This window comes from Talpa occidentalis, unplaced genomic scaffold (assembly GCF_014898055.3).
Source record: "Talpa occidentalis isolate TD23 unplaced genomic scaffold, MPIMG_talOcc4v2.1 talOcc4.11, whole genome shotgun sequence".
Taxonomy (NCBI): domain Eukaryota; kingdom Metazoa; phylum Chordata; class Mammalia; order Eulipotyphla; family Talpidae; genus Talpa; species Talpa occidentalis.
The window spans coordinates 19997885-20020138 of NW_023601104.1; the positions used below are offsets into that span (position 1 = coordinate 19997885).

The 22254-nt window shown below is 36.2% G+C and overlaps 1 protein-coding gene across 8 annotated transcripts in view; it reads right to left on the reverse strand.

The window, feature by feature from the left end:
* Positions 1-884: 884 nt before the first annotated feature.
* The window catches only part of ATOSA (atos homolog A), an 80100-nt gene continuing 58730 nt past the window's right edge, over positions 885-22254 (reverse strand). For 7 of the 8 annotated variants that reach the window (XM_054701625.1, XM_054701626.1, XM_054701616.1 and 4 more), the window contains 8 exons: positions 19920-21756; positions 19219-19338; positions 17580-17659; positions 16968-17076; positions 13846-14004; positions 8300-8368; positions 6024-6223; positions 887-1866 (listed from right to left, as the gene is read on the reverse strand). In XM_054701625.1, the coding sequence (XP_054557600.1) occupies positions 1713-1866; positions 6024-6223; positions 8300-8368; positions 13846-14004; positions 16968-17076; positions 17580-17659; positions 19219-19338; positions 19920-21756 (2728 nt within the window). In that variant the 3' untranslated portion in view covers positions 887-1712. Of the gene's footprint in view, positions 1867-6023; positions 6224-8299; positions 8369-13845; positions 14005-16967; positions 17077-17579; positions 17660-19218; positions 19339-19919; positions 21757-22254 lie in introns of all 8 variants that reach the window. The other variant, XM_037502509.2, reaches the window with a different exon arrangement.

A 22254-nucleotide genomic window follows, 5' to 3' on the forward strand; every position in this document is an offset into this window, starting at 1 on the left:
ACTTTTGTCAAATGTAAAAGTCTGGGTATATGTGCTTAAATAATTATTCCAAGAACTTGATGACAGAATTTAAGAAGGCACATTCATGATATTTTGACTCAATTTTTCAATCACACAGGCTAGAAAGGGTAGAGGATTCTTGGAGTCAGTTTCATTAGATACCACCAGAGCTAGGACTGCAATTCTTACATTTCTGCCAGTGAAAAAAACTTTTGTAGTTTTATGAACTATAAATAGCCTTTTCTTTCAGGTTGTATTTTATATTTTAAAAGGACAGGTTTATTAGGGAGAGGAGAAATAGGCACCTGCATTCACAAGCAGGCAGAAGAGCTGCCTTCAGGTTGAATTTTAAATCAAATCTGTAAGAGGTCACCTGACAGATTGTAACCTCTCACTGCCTAATCCAGATTCTCTCAAATCTGTCCATTAGCTGGGCTCCAAAATAAAGACGTTCTCTTCTCCCAAATTCCAGAATGCTCACCTGGTTCTAGATACACAGGTCTCTTGCTCTTTTTGAGTTGTATATATTTTCCCAATGAGCTCAAATTTTGGGTTCAGGATTCTCACTATTTGTGTTTTTTTATCTGATCCACTGTTGCCCCCTGTCTCTGCACAAACCTCTAAAGCCATTCTTTCCAAGGGAGTAAGAAGGAAGCTTTTGATGCACAGAGTCAAGTTCCCTTGCTCAATGGATTCCCCCATTATCAAATGACTTCTTCCATTTTGACCCTGAATAAGAAAGTGATAAATTGGGACAAAGTTCATAATACCTTCCCCTTACTCCTGGCAGCTGTACAGCTAGAATGGAAACTGACGGCTACCAGAAATTCACTCAGTCACAGAAATGCCTCATCTAAAAATAAAAGCCAAATACACATTTCTTAGTTTTTTGCATATATTTACAATATAAATATTAATTTGTTTTCAAAGTACATATCCTTTTAACAATTTGCAAAAGTTAACTAATATGGGACAGCAATTTAATGTAAAGCCTCTGTAATAGTGACTAAGGAAAAATAGAACTGTTCTGGGAAATGGTATTCTAGAGGAATATGAATGGGCATGATGATCCGAATTTGCAAAGGGAATGTGAAGCAGCTTAGTCAGCGTTGCACTGCCATTACAGCATGTTAAAAGATGACTGCGAGACAGCAACCTGGGTGGGGCACTGTTAAAACTAAACTTTGGAGATATAAAAAGTACACATGCTTGCATAGTGCGTTAATCTTAAAGAAGCTCAACATTTCATTCTCATTTTCAATAACTTAAATGAATAGTACTTAAAACACATCACACAAAATTAAAGACGTGTGCATATATTTCAGATTTCAACATTAATGTCAAAAATACATAGTATGATTTTACATAGGATTTGTGCTACATTAGAACACTATAGACAAACATCACTTGAGTATTAAGTAAAACATTAAATATTAAATAACTGAGAAATAAAATGTGTAAACACTAATCTAACTTGGGGAGGGTGTTGCTATTGCAATAATATGTCCAATGAAGTGGTTTCAACAGTACAAAGAGGATCAGGACATGAATCTTTCCAGTCTACTTGAAATATGTGGATCTCATTCCAGGAATCCTTTAATGAAAACTGGTCCAGAATAACAGGAGAGGATCCACTCTCCCGGTTGATAATTTTGGTACACTCCGTTTTATAGCAATTTTTATTTTCAGACTTTAAACTGCCACTCTCCTTATCAACATCTTGGTGAAAACTGAGGGTTTGTTGGCGATTCAGTGTAAGATTTGAGTTCGTATGCAGCACCGCTATCAACTTCCATTGACTTTCTGGAGAACAGGAGCCGTACATCTCTATGGAGGTAGATCTTTCCAGATTTAGAACTCTGGAACCTAAATGAACAAACAAAAAGATGATCATTTCAGGGAATGATTCCTTAAAACAAAAAAATCCCAGTAAGTTTTATAAGCAGAATAAATCATTTTGCCACAATATAAATTAATACTGTCTTTAACAAGATATTTAAGGTCTGACATTGCCAAAATGTGTGCTCCTATTTAACTGCCTCTCCCTTACTATTCTCTAAACACTGGAGTCTCCCTTCTCCTTCCTAAAATGCCAGGGATGCTTCTTACTGTAAACCTGAGTGCCCCATACAATCCCACTTTTCATTCCTGATACTATAAGACATGGTCCTTCCTCATTTATAGTGTTCAGTACAGATCGATCAATCAATTAATACATTTGGGTTTTCCTAGCTCTACCATGTTCTAGCCACATATAGACTGACTCACTTCATACAACTTTCCCTCCTATAATTTTGACAGCTTTTATTAAAAAGGACTCCACACTTAAAAAATTAACACAGATGATTGCATTCTGAAGACAATCACAGGATGAGAAAGGACTGCTGTTATCAGGAGTGGCTAGCTAAATAAAGCCAAATTATAATAAAAAGTGAATAGAAACATCAGCAGTGAAGTGAAAATGGTTATCAGCATAGTTTCTATCCCCTGCTATTATCTATGGTGTAATACAGTGGGCTGGAATCTTTAATCACAGAAATGTACTTAAAAGTTAGTAAGTAGAGCTGACCATAGATCTGAGGCAAGACAGGGGAGGGAGTGAGAAGAGTCAAAACAGGGGAGAAAGAGCACAAGGGACTGGTGATGATTCACAAGTGTTATGGTGTTGGGAGAACTACGGGGACTACACCCGAGGGGAGTAACCAATTACTGCACAAAAATGAACAATAGCATAAGAAAATGAATATAGAAAAAATTAAAATGAAATAAATAAAAAATAAAAATAAGTAACCAAATGTTATATTTGATAGTGCTTAATCTGAATGTTCACATTGAGTCCAGCAGTTGTTCAGGTTTGGGTGGTCTGAAATCAGACAAGTAAATATAGTAAAAAAGAGAATTGTTCTTTGATTGAAAATGATGTGTCAATGTTGTTTCATCAATTCTATCAAATGTACTACTCTGGTAGGGGGTGCTGATAATAGAGAACGCTATGCATGTGTGGAGAAGGAGCCATCTGGGAACTCTCTGTACTTTCCACTCAATTAAAAAATAAAGTCTATGAAAAATTCTAAAAAAAAAAAAAGTTAATAACATACCCCTTAGTGCTAATTTCTCTGTTCCCACCCCTCAAGCATAGCAGAAATATACTATGGGTTTGTGGATTTTATTGCTAAATTAGCTAAAAATTTGGTAGTCATATATATGTTAAAGTAGATCATTGATTAACTCATCTTTTTGTTTTTTCTCAAGTCTTCATCTCAATCTGAAGGAGAACATGGAGAGCTTGGGGAAGTACACAATAGTTCTCAAAAAAGGTTTCTTTATAGCATAAAAAGTATCTAATCACTATGTGGGGATCATAAAAGTTGAGGTAGTTGATTTTTAATTTGGCTAAGGTTATATATGGATAGGAATGTTGTCAAATGGTAGATTAGAGAGTTGAATCTTTTCTCAGTTTCTTATTTTTATAGTCTGTTATTTCAGTATTTCTCTTTTTTTTTTTTTTAAAGATTTATTTATTTATTTATACAAGCACTGGGTACAGTCAGAAGCATGGGAGGGTGAGAGAATTCACCAGAGCCAGAGCGGGGAGCAGAACAGGCAGACCTATGAAGTACACTGCTGAGGGGAGCAGCGGGCGCGGCAGGAGAGGTCTGCACGCCATGTGGGGCCCTCACTGACGGCAGGAGATCAAACCGGCGCTGCAGAGTCTGCAAGCAGCTTCGCAGCCCAGTGCTCCACCACTGCGCCACCAGGGGAGGCCCTATTTCCCTTTTTAAAAGTTTTCCAACTCTGTTTTTGGTAACTCTTTTATCCCTACAATCTATGTAACATTTTCCATAAGGCTCATGTCAGGCAATGTAAAGTTGGCTTTAAATACACTATGCTAGTTCAATATGTCCTTAGTTCAGTAGACCCAAAGAAAAGAGCATAAATTAATCAGTGTTATGGGGGGTGAAGGGGAGCAATTAATTTAATAGACTTTCCCAAGTAAGTATGGGGCTTAAGTGTATAGTTCATGCCTTATTTATTCCAGATCACCACCCCAAGGCAGATCTAATGAAGAATAGATGGTGGTCACCATCCATAACGAAGTTAAAGGTCCTCCTCCTGATGAACAGGACTGGACTCTTTTTTTTTTAAAGATTTATTTATTTATTTATACAAGCACTAGGTACAGTCAGAAGCGTGGGAGGGTGAGAGAATTCACCAGAGCCAGAGTGGGGAGCAGAGCAGGCAGAAGGACCAAAGCACACTGCTGAGGGGAGCAGTGGGCGGCAGGAGAGGTCTGCGCGCCATGTGGGACCCTCCTCCGGTAGCCGGGGAGCAGCCAGGGATCGAACCGGCGCTGCAGAGGCTGCAGGCAGCTTCGCAACCCAGCACTCAACTGCTGCGCCACCAGGGAGGCCCTGAATAGGACTCCTTTAAGTAAGATGTTAGACTAAACTGAATTACTGTCACTGAAGTGATTAAGGACTTATTAGGAAAGAACAAGAAAATTATTAGGAATAGAGTTACAAGCAAAAGGCCACTGATGTCTCTTTTAGATAAATGACTTGCTCACTGATCCTGAGAACTATAATGGGAATTCAAGGCTGAAAATCTTACTCTAGGATGTGGCAACTTGGATCTCAAGGACAAACAAACAGCTTCTCTCACAACCTAGAGTTGTGAACTAGGTAGTAAAAGTGAGAAAAAAAATATTTCCGATAGAATTAAAATATAAGCTCTATGAGAACAGAGATTTTGTCACTGCTCTTTCCCTAGTGCCTAGAAACATGGCAGACACAAATATTTGTTGAACGATTAATGTGAATGATTAACTCAAATCAATGAATGAAGGTTAAGAAGTTACCTGTCTAATACAGCACTCACTAGCTACATATGATTACCAAGCATTTGAAATATGGCTAGTTCAATTGAGCTGTGCTGATAAGTACGTACTTGATTTCAAGAATTTAGTACAATCAAAGAATGTAAAATACCTCACTGTTTCACACTGATTTGATATTCCAATTAAAAAATTTGGATATAAGACCTCCCTGGAGGCGCAAAGGGTTGAGATGCAACCTATGAGGCCGTCCACAGCCACTGCAGCATGAGTTCCATCCCTGGCCAAGGAGCAACCCACATGGTGCAGCAGACCTTTCCTGACTTGCCTGCTGCTCCCCTCAGCAGTGTATTTCAGTCAGTCTGCCTGTTCCGCTCCCCACTCTGTCTCTGGTGGGTCCTCTTGCCCCCCTGCACCTCTGGCTGGTGCCCCAGTTCTTGTACGCATAAATAAATAAATCTTAAAAAAATAAAATAAAATTTGGATATACTGGGTTAATATTCTATGTTAACCTTTTCTGCTTATTACTTTTTAAAATGTGGCTAGTGGGCCTCCCCTGGTGCCGCAGGCGCAGTGCTATGCTGCTGTGAAGCTGCTGTGAAGCTGTCCGCAGCCTCGCAGCGCCGGTTTGATCCCGGCTAGCCGGCGAGGGTCCCAAATGGCACGGCAGACTTCTCCTGTCACACCTGCTGCTCCCCTCAGCAGTGTATTTCATCAGTCTGCCTGTTCTGTTCCCTGCTCTGTCTCTGGTGAATCCTCTCACCCTCCTGTGCAACTGGCCTATACCCCGTTCTTGTATAAATATAAATAAATAAATAAATAAATAAATAAATCTTTTTAAAAAATGCGGCTAGTGCAAAATATAGAACTACTCATATAGTTCATATGATAATTTCATTGGTTTAGAAAATATGTTTCAATACCACAGATGTATCAGCATGCTTTGTTATAAAATATTTTATATTATGTAATTATAAATGAAATTTCCCTTAATAAAAAAAGTAATACTTCAGGAAGATATGCTATTGAGTTTTCTGCATTTTGGCATATCATCAAGAGTTTCCAAACAAAGCAAAGTACAAGGAGCACTGGCCAAGTTGGAGGGAGTTTTAAAACATAAACTAAAAATTACTAGAAAAAAAAGAGTTGTTCTAAAGAAACGTATTTTCATATTCATTTGAGACATTACCTCAGATGTATGAGGTAGCGTAATAACCGTTCTTCTGTATGTCGGGTGTTCTCTTTATTAACACTTCTCTTCATTTCTTGTTTGACAGGTACAGAAAAAGTTCTTTGTCGTAGGAATGTCTGATGATTGGCTGGCATATCTCTCAAGTCATATATCACAACAAACATCTTCACCACAGTCTTATTAGGATTAAATAAGGTCTAAAGAAACAATACAGAATTTATTTGTTAAAAAGTTACTTGTTGATTGGAATCAAAATGATTTTGCCAATAATAACACAGGATTTTTAATAAAAAGGCAATCCCAGTGGAGATAATTCAGTTGGAGAACTAAAGTTACAAAATTTCTGAAGTTTACAAAGTGACATTCAATATTTTTTAAAGGTTCAATTTTTTGTTTGATAAGTACCCTATGACAAATCAAAATCATTAGCCACAAATTTTATATTAGAGAATATGCAACTTTTACTGCTTGTTCAGATTTTTAGACGTAGTTCCATTAGCTAAGGCAAAACATATACACTCTGAGAGGCTTACATTCCAGTCCAATCATTTCAAACACTGACTTAATTAAAATTATTAACTGCAAAGTTCTCCAAATATAACCTAAGTTTTCCTCATACTTTAATATATTTTAAATGATGGGTAAATAGTATTTTTAAAAAACAAAACCAAAGCTAGATAAAACTAGATCTGTTTGTATGTTAGATACATACATTTATTATAAAATTAAAAATACGTTCCTAAAAAAGAGACTTTTTGCAACTGAAATTTTCCCAAGTTTACAAAATAAGGTTCATTATTAGCAACAAAGTAGGCTAAATAATATTTCACGTTCTCACATTTCAAAAACTGTAGAGACACTAGACAGTTTTTACCGTGCATATCAGAGACCAAAATATGTACCCTTAAGACTGAATTCAACAGGTACTTGGCAATGAATAATCAAAGGAACATTATTTCTAAGAGTGGTAATTTTTAAACAAAACCCCAAGCTGCTGATCTGACTTTAACCAAATTACCAACACATCAATAGGTAACTTGGTGCCCATGCTTTCAGAAGCTCATCCGTGGCACTGGACATCACTCACTGAATCAAAATGAGAAATATATCAATATTATGATCCAATTTTTGAAATCTAGTGAGTCTTAAGATTAAGGCTAGTACATTCAACAACCACAACAACTAGCAAGTCAGGAATTCAAACTACGTTTTATACATAATTAAACTATGTAAGGAATGAAAGACATACCCAAAATTCAGACTGAAAGTTAACCGTTTTAAATGGCAGTCCTCAAACAAGAGGTGAATGTGTTGCCTCTGGGTTTAGGCCTCATGATTACAACTTAGAATTAGCTTTCCAGTGACCCACACTTTCTCATGAGCTACACAGTGAGTGGGAAGACAAGATTATCACTCTTTCAGCTGAAGAAATTCATTCTACATAAAAATCTTAAACTCATATGCAGGATTTCTTCATTAGTAAAATCTATATGTATATATTGCCATATATTCACACACATATCTATGCATGGTACTACATTTCACTCCTATGTGATATGAAATTGTATAGTTTAGACTCCATGCAGTATTGGAGCAATGGTGATGAAACAAAGTGGTCTGTCAAATAACACACCACAGTGAGGCTGAAGGTCATAAAAGGGCTTGTTGAATTAGACCAGATCCTAAGTGCAAGGAACTCAGCTAGACATTTTTTGTTTTTTTTTTTTTTTTTTTAAATTTCAGCTTTGTTGAGGTATATGACTTCTGGGCTTATAAGATTATCCTGGATTTGACTTGGAGATGAACTCAACCACCTACAGGCATTAATATCAAATTAATCTTCTCAGAACCCTAGGATTGCTTTGGGCTAGAGGAATTCTAGGTCAAAAGGAAAGATGCCTTCTCTACCCCACCATATGTCAGATTGTATGTCCGCTTTGTGTAATGATCTCATTAGATCTGGTTTATTATATTAAATATAAGGAACTGGTAATGGTTGGTTCTAATTATATTGATAATAGCTCTATTTAAGTTATATAAACTGTCATAAACTAGTTTACTAAACCATTCACCTTGATTAGTTTATTAATGCTTTCCTTTTATGGAGGTCCCCAAATGTTCATTCCTGGGGCAGAGCAGGGAAACTCCAAACAAAGCTGCAGCCCCACTGTTACTTACCAAAGTTGTTGCAGCAGCAGTAGCAGGAGAAAGGGCTAAGTTCTATATGCATGTGAGAGAATGATTATTGCAATTGTAGACTATAAAACACATACCACTTGTATTGTTCCTGAAGGAGGTACTCGATAACCCCTTTTACCAAGGGACTCTAAAGTGATCACACCCTTGAAATAAAAGAAGACAAATTGAGTACAAACTGACACAATGTATGTAACAGACTAAATTAAGAACAAATCATATAATCACTAAGATTTCAGAATTTTGTTTATATAGGAAAACATTCCATTTAAATTAATAGAGATATATTCAATAACATAAAATACTTCTGGGTCAGGGCCTCCCTGGCGGCGCAAGGGTTTAAGAGGCAACCTGTGGGGCTTTACGCAGCCTTTGTAGCAGGAGTTTGATCCCCAGCCAGCCAAGGAACAACCCACATGGGGCAGCAGAGTCTCGGCCGCTGCTCCCCTCAGCAGTGTATTTCATCAGTCTGCCTGTTCTGCTCCCCACTCTGTCTCTGGTGAATCCTCTCACCGCCCCCTCTACTTCTGACCTGTACCCCAGCTCTTGTATGCATAAATAAATAAATCTTTAAAAAAAAATAGGGAGTCCCCTGGTGGCGCAGGTTGTTGAGCGCCGCACTATGAAGCTGTCGGCAGCCTCTGCAGCGTGGTTTGATCCTGGCCAGCCGGCTAGGGTCCCACATGGCATGGCAGACCTCGCTTGACTCGCCTGCTGCTCCTCTCAGCAGTGTATTTCGTCAGTCTGCCTGTTCTGTTCCCCGCTCTCTGGTGAATCTTCTTACCCTCCCTCTCATCTGGCCTGTACCCCCGTTCTTGTGTAAATGAATAAATAAATCTTTAAAATAAACAAACAAACAAATAAATAAATAAATAGACAAATAAATAAATAAATAAATAAATAAATAAAATACTTCTGGGTCTACCCTTCCCTGGAACTGTTACAGTAAATTTAACACATCAATGGCACATTGCTTGAAATTTCTATCAAAAGATACAGAAGTAAGAAGTTTCGTAAACTAAAAAGGAAATAAAGGGAGTTATAAGATTATCATCCTTGTGTCATGTGGGAGGTGGGAAAACAATTTATTGGTCTTTGAATATATAAAAAGTCAGAAATGTAAAAGAATCTAAATATTGGTCAAAAAATGAAGTAAATTCTTCACTTGGGAGTCAAGTCATATATAAGGTTTTCTTACTAGGGACAGACTGGTATCATCAGGATTATTTGTGAAATTGTCAGAAAATACAGAATTTCTGATTTCTCCTTGGCCCTAACAAGTTAAATGTGCATTTTAAAAAGATTCCCAAGATGATATCATGTATAAGTTTGAGAAGCATTGCTGCAGTATATAAAGCAGTTTTCTAAGGATGTATAAATCACTGCAGAAGTCCAAACAATGGGAAATGAATGTTAGATGCTTGAATGTTTCTAAATAATCAGGATGATCAAATCATTGTGGTGATTATGACACTTAATTCTTAGCTTTATGAAACTAATGTTAATTCATTTGTTTTAATTTAATTAATAGTTTTCTTTTACACAGGGTAAAGTAGAAGAACTGTATGTTCTTCATTTCATATCCTATTATGTTACACTGTGAATGCCAAAACATATCAACATTATATGAAAGTAAATATAAAACAGGAACGTTCCATCAGACACCATCTCTGTTGGGTTTTAAAGACAAAATGAAACTGGGGGATAAAAAAGAATGACAAAAGGGGCCTCCCTGGTGGCAAAGGGGGTTAAGTCTCAGCACTATGAAGCTATTGGCTGCCACTGCAGCATGAGTTCCATCTCGGGCCAGGGAGCAACCCACATGGCACAGCAGACCTCTCCTGTCTCGCCCACTGCTCCCCTCAGCAGTGTATTTCAGTCAGTCTGCCTGTTCTGTTCCCCACTCTGTCTCTGGTGAATCCTCTCATCCCCACACCTCTGGCCTGTACCCCAGTTCTTGTATGCATAAATAAAATTAAATCTTTTAAAAAATTTTTAAAAAATGACAAAAAAGTAAGTACCATAATTTGGTATGTGAATACTTCAACTCCAAGTGAACAATACTTACCATCAGACTGTTAAATAAACACATAAACATTGGGAAACGTTCATGGAAATGAGCACTGTGAAAACATACATGGTTCCTGACAAGTGTGATCATCACATGGTCATTTAAGGCATAAACACAGCATATCAACAAACTGTATCCCAAACTACAACAGCAATGATACTTTAATAATTTCTCTTACAGTCTGCTCTATATGAAAAATGTGATGGTATATAATGCCCCTCTTGTTCTTAGTTGCAGAAAGAAAGAGCAAAAATATAGCTAATAATAGCTACCTTTACAATCACATTGTAAAAGGCAGTACTGTCCTTCCTTACCTCTCCTAATTACATATAGGAAAACTGATGAGGCAAAAATGAGTATCACACTTATATTCTTTAATACATACAATTCTAATAACTTTCAGAACATGGTATTAGTAACTACATAAATTTATAAAGAAAGACTATAGACTTTTAAAAACATTAACGTTTGACAACTTTACGATAATAATTTGTAAGTTATTTAAGACCAGTAGTGGTAGTGGCAAATCAGGAATTTTAAAGAGATTGAGAAATTATTTAGAATTTCATTTATATTATTAATGAATATATTATTATTATTATTTAATTGGTTGGCATGTTAATAGTTTCACTTGAAAAAGTTACCACATTTAACACAAAGAAGAAAATCACATTTTCTTCTGGCATTTTAGGATAGTATAGAAAGAAAGGCTAAGATAAACTAAATCTAGTTAAAATCTTACACGAAAGATCACTACAAATTATTGTGGAATACATAATTAATATACTAAATTAAGAAAGCATATCTTAATTTGGTTAATTACAAATAAAGGAAAATGATATATGATGTGATATATCTCAGTGATATATAGGGGAAAATGTTATTTAAAACAGTGATTAGCTAATGATAATGCAAATCATGCCATGAATTTGCCACTAGTATATCTGCTTTAGATCTTTCTGCCCAGTTCTACCATGCAATAGTTTCTAAACAGTAAAATGATGCCATTTTATAGAATACTTGAGGAATAGTTTTACCACTAATTACCAACTGGGAAGAGAGATTCTATGATTTTCAGTTCATCTTTAAGGAATTATTTAATGTGAAAAGTCCTATACCACCTGTATAACACAATCACAGAATTTTCTATGTTAAAATTTACTTTTTTTGAGTCATTTCTATAATTTGTTATGAAAGATCTCAAGGTTATTACTACAGTGACAAATAGGAAATTGATGTATCAACTCTGCATGTCTGTGATATATATTATCTTATTGAAACATCAGTTCTTAATAAGGCTATCCTAATAATATATAACTAAAATTCCCTTATGAAAAAAATTTATTTTATTAATTTACAGTAGGAAAGATCTGGGTTTAAGATTCTGACTTGATCATTTACAAAGAAAATTCTTAATGAGTACACTGACTTAGAAAAACACTGCATAATGGACAATTTACAAAAGAATATTATTGGAGAAACGCTAACTCAGGGATACATAAAGATTAGATTAACTCTAATCATTAAACTGATTTAAAGTCTCTCCATATCTTTTCAAAATCTATGATCAGTTGTATGTACTTTCTGGATACAGGATGACAAAATCCTTTATTTCTTAATCCTTCATTTTGTATGTCAACCAAGGTCAAGGATTAATGTTGTTTTTTTCAAAGCAGAGTTCAAATTACCTTTTACTCATGAATTTCATTTAAAGATATTTAGGCTGATTTTCAGCCAATTCACTCTTTCACTTTATTTCTAAAACATCCTAATGGTCATCAGGGACTCTGATTGGCAGATTACAGTATTTTTAGACTGTAACTTTCCATTCTCTGTTACTATGTGCCAACAGGATATGTGAAATTGATGAGACTTCTTTTTGTCCTAGTAAAGCAAAAAGGCAACCTTTATAATTAGGTTCTAATATTGTAACCATACAAAATACTGATTGATCACATTCTTGATTAAAATTTCATCCTTAGACTTGGTGAAGGACTATGGGTGATTCGGTGGTGGGAGTGTTAAGGTGACTAAACCTAAGCAGGGGAAATCCTACACTGACAAAACACTAACAAGGATGTAAAACAATTATACATCAATAAAAAAAATCAACAAAACAAATGAATGAATGAATGAATGAATAAAATTTCACCCTTAGAATAAATCAAAATGCTCTTCCTTGAGAAACTGGACCAATAATGAATAGGTTATATTTAGGTCCCCCCCAAAATAGAATCTTCCCTTCCTCTGTTGTTTCTCAACTACATAGAATTTCCATTATTTTTTCACAGCTTTTATTAATAACAAAAAACACTGTTACTAAAGTCCTTGAAAACCTAAAAGGTAGGGAGGAGAGGAAAACTAGGAAACATTTGTCCAAGTAGTAATCTAGGAAATTCAGTAGCAAGATCAGAGCTGTATATTTTTATGCTTCTAGCAATTTGTATTTCTCGAAGTAAGACCTAACATGACAACAGATCTGTCTCCAAATTTGATAATAACTCTAAACTTCTTACAGACTTGCACTGCTAGCCTCTTCACTCTCTTTAACTTTTGGAAAAGGGCTGATGTTAATCCTACACCAGTACTTGGAATCATTTATGCAGTTGGTAATTTATTTATCCTCAATTCACTGGAGTAAAAAGTAGTAAAGATGAGGGCCTCCCCTGGTGGCGCAGGTGGTTGAGTGTAGCGCTATGAAGCTGTCTGCAGCCTTGGCAGCACCGGTTAGATCCCGGCCGGCCAGCGAGGGTCCCACATTACTCAGAAGACCTCAGCGAGGGCCCCACATCACTCGGCACCCGCTGCTCCCCTCAGCAGTGTATTTCGTCAGTCTGCCTATTCTGTTCCCCGCTCTGACTCTTGTGATTCCTCTCACCCTCCCACGCATCTGTCCTGTACCCCGGTTCTTGTATAAATAAATGAATAAATATTTTTTTAAAATTAAAAAAATAGTAAAGATGAGATCACAGAATCTTAAGATCACAGGAATTACAGTAATTCCCCTTAGCTATACTATTTTCCTCCAAAACATTAGCATGGACTCAGAGATTTATAGTGTTCTATAGAAACTTAGAATTAGAAAACAATGACTCAAGTAAAAAACAAACAGGAGAAAGTTGATAAAAGGGTTCGTAGAAGCCTTAGGTCACCAAAATTTTACGTAAACTCCACTGAGATGAGGAACCCATTTGAAGGCAACCTTTGTAGGACTAAAGTGCAGAGTGGACACCTGAATTCTATGTGAGCTCACCAAGACACACAATTATAATGTCACTAATCAAATTTTTATCATTTTTTTCCAAATTAGATAGAAACTGGTAAATTTTTTGGCACATTCCTCAAATGCAAAAGAGGTTATCTGTTGATAGTGCTAACTCAGTTTTGAGGTATGGTATATTAGTCTCTCTTCAGCCTTCAATTCTCTCTTAGGATATGATTTTCAAGCATTGCACCAAAGTGGTATTAAATCTAAATTGCTTTAAATTGAAAGATATTTGTCATTAATTTTGTTGATTTTAGCAGGAAAAAGACAATTTAAAAAATACTTGCCATATAAGGAGAGGGAGCATTATCATCTGAAACACTGTAGAATGACACTTCGACTGGAAGAGTCAAATGTGTGGGGCAGAAAACACCACTTGCCCCTACCTCGGCAGTAAAACCATCAACAATGCCAAGAGGATCTAAACGATAGTTTAAGACAGATTCCTGGAAGACAAAATAATTTTAAGATAAAAAATTTAAAAGTTACTACATTTGTTTGTTTTTTTTAATTTAAAGAAATACATCATTATAGTTGTGACACTAGAAAGGGGACTGCTCCCACTGCCATGCCCTCATTTTGAAAGTTCATCTAACCTGGAATCATCCCCTTCCCTGCAATACATCACCTTATAAAGTTTGGTCTCTCACTATTCCAAACCCACCCTAAATTATCCTTGAATATCACCTTTAGTTAGACTTAATTGTCTAATATTTTATTCTTATTTCTGTAATTAAAAATATACTCTGGTGGAACAGGTATAATTTTCGAAATTTTCTTATCCTCTACAGAGCCTATTCATAGCTAGCCACAGAGAAGCACTTGAAACTTAAAAGTTTTAAAAGGTCATGCACAGAAGTTTCATCAAGACAGCCAAGGGGCCTCCCTGGTGGTGCAAGGGGTTAAGATGCAACCTATGAAGCTATCTGCAGCCTCTGTTGCGTGAGTTCGACCCCCAGCCAGGGAGCTACCCACATGGCACAGCAGACCTCTCCTGTCTCACCCGCTGCTCCTCCCCTCAGCAGTGTACTTTGGTCGATCTGCCTGTTCTGTTCCCCACTCTGTCTCTGGTGAATCCTCTCACCGACACCTCTAGCCTGTACCCCAGCTCTTGTATGCATAAATAAATAACTTAAAAAAAAAAGACAGCCAAGGGCCTCCCTCATGGTGCAAGGGGTTAAGACACAACCTATGAAGCTGTTTGCAGCCACTGCAACACGAGCTTGATCCCTGGCCAGGGAGCTACCCACATGGTGCAGCAGACCTCTTCTGACTTACCCACTGTTCCCCTCTCTGTCTCTGGTGAATCCTCTCACCCCTCACACCTCTGGCCTGTAGCCAGCTCTTGTGTGCATAAATAAATAAATCTTAAAAAAAAAAGAGAGAGACAGCCAACCATTTCTAACTTTAACTGAGAAATAATTACTTCCTAAAAAACGGCTATCATAGGTGACATATTTTGTTTGGTTGAATTTTTGAAATGTATATTAGAAAACAACTTAAAAATACAAAAAGACAAGCAGTATAGAAGTTTCTTATCCAAGTCTCCCAAGCTTGCTCACTAAGATAACCATTTTTAAAAATTTAAATTTAAGTCTAGTGGGTAGAGGCTGAAGATTCTCCTAGACATCCTACAATGCAGAAGACAGATGTCACATCAGAATTGTATGCCTCAAATAATAATAGTGTTGAGGTTAAGAAATTGTGGATTGGGCAAAACTATTTTTAGATACAACATCAATTCAAGATTCATAAAAGAAAGTAATATATTAGACATCAACAAAATTAAAATCTTTTGCTCTTCAAAAGATACTAATATAAAAATTTAAATCCAGGTCTCAGACTTAAGAGAAAATATTCAGAAAACCTATGTGTTTATATGCAAAGCAAAGGTAAATGATAAAAGCACAGAAAAGAGGCTCAACAGTATTAGTCATTGAGGAAATATAAATTTGAAAACACAGTACAATAGCTTGCATACCTGCTGGAATGGCATTACAAAGATTGACCACTGCAAACACTGACAAAGATATAAAAGAACTAGAACTCCCATACCCTAGTGGGGATTTAAAATGGTATAACTACTTTGGAAAACAGTTTGGCAGTTTCTTAAAATTCTAAACATATAACTACTGTATTACCCAGACATTCCATTCCCAGGAAGTTACCCATGAAAATGAATACTTATGTCCACACAAAAACTCAATGAATACTCATAGCAGCTGTATTTCTAACAGCCCCAAATTAGAAATGACCCAAATGTCTAGAATCAGGTGAATGAATAAGGAAAGAGTGCTACATTCATATAACAGTAATAAGAAGAAATGAATTCGTGATACACGGGACAGCATAGATAATGATGATGAGTAAAGGAAGCTCTGACTCCGAAAGTAGACACTGTGATTCTATAAATTTCTAGGAAAAGCAAGCTATTTTATAGTGACAGAAAGCAAAGGGACCCCGTCATGAGGGAAAAGTATTTAACTCTTACTGAATATTATCTGTATTGTGTTGGACTGAACTGATAGAAGATCATGGGGCAGATGAATTACATGAATAAGACCAAGGTTTCTGGAACAGACCTTGAAAAAGGTAAGCAAGAAAAGCTAATAACTAGTCAAAGAAATCTGAGCAACAGCTTTCTATTTGGGTGTTACTCTATGTGATTGTTTCTAGACTCAAAATCTCACACAAAAAAGTCAAGATATCATGATTTCCCTCGATAACATAGCAGGGTAAGACTCTGACATGATGGGGGCCCTCCCTGGTGGCCTGGGAGTTAAGTCTCAGCGCTATCACCTCTACAGCCAGGGAGCGAACCCACATACGGCACAGCAGACCTCTCCTGTCGTGCCCGCTGCTCCCCTCAGCAGTGTATTTCAGTAAATCCATCTGTTCTGCTCCCCACTCCGTCTTGGGTGAATCCTCTCACCTCCCAAATATCTGGCCTACACCCCAGTTCTTCTATGCAAAAAAAAAAAAAAGAAAAGAAAAGGACTATGACATGACATGTCTCATGAAACAAAATCATGTGTCAGTTTAGTAATTCAAGTCAATCTATTTTCTTTTTATTGCTATAGACAGTCAAATTCACTAAGTAATTTACTGGAGAGTACACCAAATATATTAAAAGAGGATCTATGGGTTGGGTAGTCTTAGAACTTCTCTGTATTTTTTCCCTTAAATCACAGAAAAATTTTGCATACCTGCAGGAAGGGGTGGGGAAAGGAAAAAGGAAGGAATAGAACTATGAAGGAAAAGGAAAGGGAGAAGGTGATTTCAGGCTCTGGAAAAATAAAATCCATTTATTTATTTGCCTCCCACAAGTAAGGTTATAAACATAAAAAGGCACCCTAAAGTTTCTAGATTAAGAAACTTCATCTCTGAAAAGAGTTTCAAAAAACATTACCTCAAAATTTCCTAAGAGACTAAGACTGGTAATAGGTGGAGCACTGGAACTCAGAAATGGTTTTTCATGAATATCTGGATCATCTTCAATATTTAAACACGGTCGAGAACTATTAGAAAAATAGGCAAATGCACACATTAAGCACAATATTTTCTAATTTAATTTTGTACAAAATTAAATAAGGAGAATTTGATTAATTTCTATATCAACCCTCATTTTCAGTTAAAAATGAAAATATAAAGGCAAAATTATGTGTCTAAAAACTGTAAGTGTAGTATTATTTACCAAGAGAACAAACTGCCAAGAATCTTTTGCAAATGAGTATAAACATAGTAAAAGAGGAGCAAAATGACTAGAAATATGTAAACTTGCTTACAGGTTAAAGTCAATATGTTTATTATGATGACCAACATGTACCAGCTAGTCAGTCTTAATTTTTTTCTTCACTGTACCTTAATAACTATGTGTGCATAGAAGTACATCAAAAGTGACAACCAATTTGAAAGTGACAATCAACTCAAAAATAAGCTTGCCATTAAAAATGCTTATTTTTTTTGTTTGAAAGACCAAACTTTTGTACAATTCTGTTTTTACACACAAATGCATAAATACCTTCTAGATGATAAACTTTTCAGATGCAGTAATGAGGAATCCAGATCAAAGCAACCTGATTGTGCCTTTCTCTGAGGAACCTAAGGTCAAAATAGTCAGGTGATATTTAAGAATATATTTTTTCTTCAATTGATAGACACTTTTCAAATGACAGCTAAGCTTATCTTAAAAAAAAAAAAAATGTCTCCCATAATAGCTTATTTAAAACAAGCTCTCATAAGGCCTCTCTGGTAGTAAAGGGGTTAAAGACAGTGCTATCAAACTATGGCCAGCCACTGCAGCATGAGGTAGATCCCTGGCCTGCCAGAGAGCAACACACGTGGTGCAATAGACCTCTCCTGTCTTGCCCGCTGCTCCCCTCAGCAGTGTATTTCAATAGATCTGTCTGTTCTGCTCACCACTCTCTTTGGTGAATCCTCTTACCCCTCGCACCTCTGGCTTACACAACCAGTTCTTGTATGCATAAATAAATAAATTTTAAAAAAAAAAACAAAAAAATGCTCTTAAAGCATATTTGTTCATATGTTGTAATTTTACTGATGAGGGTGGAAAAATAACAGGTTTTGATTTTTTAAAAGAAGCCGAACCTATTTTTTCTAAAACCAAAGTGTTGAGTTCACTTTACAAACACACTTAAAAAAAATTATCATGTATCAGTAGCAAAATAGATGTTTTTCTTTCTGCTGATGCTCACTGCTTACCGAAAGTTTAACTGAAATAATTAAAAAAGCTATTGCAACTAACTACTGAGTGCTTATGAAGTGTTATGAGTGACACTAAATATTGTCCTCACAAAATTAAGGAAGACAGGGTCACAACCCTTCCTTACGGATGAGGAAAGTAATGCTTGGAGAGATTATGTTACTGTTTTACATGGCAAGAGTAAAGTCAGTATTGAATCCAGAACAATGTTCTTTACCATTGCACTCAAATCTATAAATCTATTTGTACATGTACAGTGGGAAAATTTACATCTCAAAATAAGATGATTAGTGCATGGGTTCCAAGTCAATGACAGTCATGAATCTGACTCCCATTCAAGCCAGCTGGTGGTGTCAACCAGTTTAATATGAAGGTACAGTCTATTTGTATCAAATGCCACTACATTCTTTTCATTTAGCAAAACTTAAAAAGCTAGACAAAAGATTTTCAGAAAAAATTTACAATCCTAAATATAACTATAATTTTCTGCCCCTTTTCCATATTAACACTGAGATATTAATATATGAACAAATAAAATGCTTTGCAATTGGAAATTTATTTATTTATTTTTAAATTTTTTATTTATACAATAGCTGGGGAACAGGCCAGAGGCGTGGGAGGGTGAGAGGATTCACCAGAGACAGAGTGGGGAGCAGAACAGGCAAATGGACCGAAGACACTGCTGAGGGGAGCAGCAGGCACGACAGGAGAGGTCTGCCATGCCATGTGAATCTCCCTGGCTGGCCGGGAATAGAACCCGCACTGCAGAGGCTGCAGACAGCTTCACAGTGCGGCGCTCAAGCCACTGCGCCACCCGGGAGGCCCTGGAAATTTATTTTTAATATATTTAAATTTTTTCAATTAAAACCTGGGTAGAATGACTCATAGTTTAGATGTCTGCACGTTCTATACATGAAATAAGAGAAAAAATACTTACAGGACTTGAAAGAAGAGGCAATCCAGTTTGAGGATGAAAGGCTCTGGTTGAGGTTCCATCCAAGGAATGAAAATTATGTTTCCGCCAGACATTTGAATGTTTCAGTGGTATAGTCCTCTGCTAGGAAAAATAATTCAATTTTAGGTAATGTTTAAAAATTTTTTATACTTACTCCTAACGTACTGAGGTATTACATCCTTGGTAGTGAAGCTTGTGCTCAATGTCTCTATAAAATCCACACATAATCAAAATTTAATCAGGAAACAATGTCTAAGCATTTTTCCCGAAGGTGCTAAATAAACCCAAATATTCCAAAGAAAATATATTAAAATATAATTCCCTTATGAAGAATGGTCATATTTATAAATACTCAGAGTCTAGCATCTAATAAGATAATATATGATCCTTTCAATTTGACCTAATAAGACAGTTAAAAGTTACTGCCATATTAGCAGTTTATAAAAAGGTACCCTATTTTTTAAACCATTTGGTCTTTACTTCTAGTTACCTACTTTCTCTTAAGTCAGTGAATTTTTTGCAAGGATGTTAATACTAGATTTGTTTAGCAAGTTTATTATATAAGACTGTATATTCTTTAGATAATGGGCACTCAGGGCCTCTGTAACTAGCTGTTCTGTAAACAAAATTTAAACCAGAACACACTTTGAAAATTTTATTTGATATAATTAGATATTACCTACCAATACCTCTGTGTTTTTCAGTTGTTCACATGTAGACACACAGTCTTTCATATTCTTTCTCTGAGGACAGATTCGAGATTTTTCAGCAATTCGTTCTTCCTTCTTATTCTGTTCAATTTTTAATTGTTCTGGCTTTTTGCATTTGAGACCTTCATTATTTTTATTGAAATAATTTTCTATGCTACTAAGTTGAGTATTCTGCTCACATGTTTTAGGCCTTTTTGAGTCTTTATTTGAGCACTGGTTTTCATATTTGTCCAAATGTCCAGACATTTCCAGCATAGAAACTTTTATTTTTGAGTCCTTTTCTTTAGAATTGTCAAATTGGTGATTGTTAAAAGATTCTGGATTACAGTTTTCATTTTTTATTATTTTTCCCTTGTACTTAGAAATGCAAGTCTGTTTGTCAATACTGATGCAATTTGAATACTGCTTATCAATTCCATTGCTAATCTCTTGCTCTTTAAATTGACACTCAGAAAGTGTATTTTCCAGTCTGATTGTCAAATCTAAGTTATTTTCTGTGCAATGAGACATATTTGAGGGAGTCAATAAACTAATGTCTTTGTTCTTTGTCTCTTGAAATGTACTTTGGATGATTTCACTAGGATTGTCCTGATATAAATTTCTTACTTGAGGTTTCAAAGAGGCCTTTTCAGTACTGTTGCATTTAAACGAACTACATGATCTATCAAATATTGAGTTTTTCCTTTCTCTGCTATCTGCTAACAAGGAAAATTGTGTATTAGAAATGGAGACAGGGCCATCATCCTTGTTTTTTTTCAGCACATTTTGGTCTTCATATGAACTCCTGAACACTTTAGGAGAGACAGAACTGGAGTTCTGCATGCTGAATGACTGCCGGGGCATATGGGATGCAGTTGGATCAATGTGCTGTAAGTGTTGAGCAATCCTTGCAATTACATCTTGCCGCTCCTGGAGTAAAGATCCTATCAAAGGGTTAGTCTCACCCATAGACTGACGAGAGTAAACACCATTAGAAACACAAGTTTCATTTTGAGAAGTTTCTGGTTTTACTCTAATTTTCCCCTCACCAGCATCTTCTGAGGCAGTGAGCTCTGAACTACCAAAAGAGATGGGAAAAGGTTCTTTATATTTTCTCATGTTTTCATTCTCTCGAAAGAGTTTTGAATTAAGTGAACCAGACTCTTGTGTATTAAATGGGCGTCCAGAAACATGAGAAGTGCTTGGATCACAATGAATCAAATGCTGAGCAATTCTTGCAATAACTTCTTGTCGATCCTGAATTAAAGAACCTATTAAAGGATTACTCTCACCAACTGACTGCCAGGAACTCTGGCGGCTGGAAATGCTGGAATCAATCATTGAAAATGATTTTAAAGTTCTCACTGATGTCTCGTGTGATTTTTTATCTCCTATCCCACTGAAGCCCAGAATATTGGCTTGAGATGATCCATAGTCAGATTTACTGCCAGTGCCTGGATAGAGTTTGACATTTTTGACAGTTGTGGTATATTCTGGAGCTGTGCCATTTCTCGCATGTAGTACACCTTCAGGTGCCATGGTCCAAGCTGGTTTGCTACACAAACGTTGTGAACTGTTTGTACTACATTGTTCTGCTTCATTAGAATTGCGGTGCTGATGGGTTTTAAGTTCATGTTCTTGAATTCTTTTCTCATAAAGGCCAATGTTAGTGTGAATACTACAGGTCAAAACTGGATAATTAGATTGTCTGGGCAGGGACTGAACACTGACTTTCAAGGCCACATTGTGAGAAACATTGGGAACAGGAAACACATGCTCAATTGGAGTCTGTGAAAAATTCCACTGTAGGTCTACATCAGCAGCACTGATTCTGGAACCACACAGAAAAATACTGAATCAATAGGTTATAAAATTTATATCATTATTGTATATTATTTAAAAAAATGTATTCAGTCATATACTTATCTCTGTTAATTCCTATTGAAGCTTTATGTTTAGTCACTTATCATACATGTCATTCTGATAAAACCAACACAAGTAGTACAACAGATCATACTTGGAACAGAGATGACCATGTTTTTAGGAACACCAGAGACCACTGAAGCATTAAAGGTCAAGAATACTTCAATTTAAAATTATTTATCAAAACAGAAAAAAAAAGGAGTTTGCATATACTAGTCAGCGAATGGATTCAGCTAATTACTCTTTTTTTCTTTAAAGATTTATTTATTTATTTATTTATGCATAGAAGAACTGGGGTGTAGGCCAGAGGTGGGGGTGTGTATGTGATAGGATTCACCAGAGACAGTGTGGGGAGCAGAGCGGGCAGACTGAAATGCACTGCTAAGGGGAGCAGTGGGTAAGACAG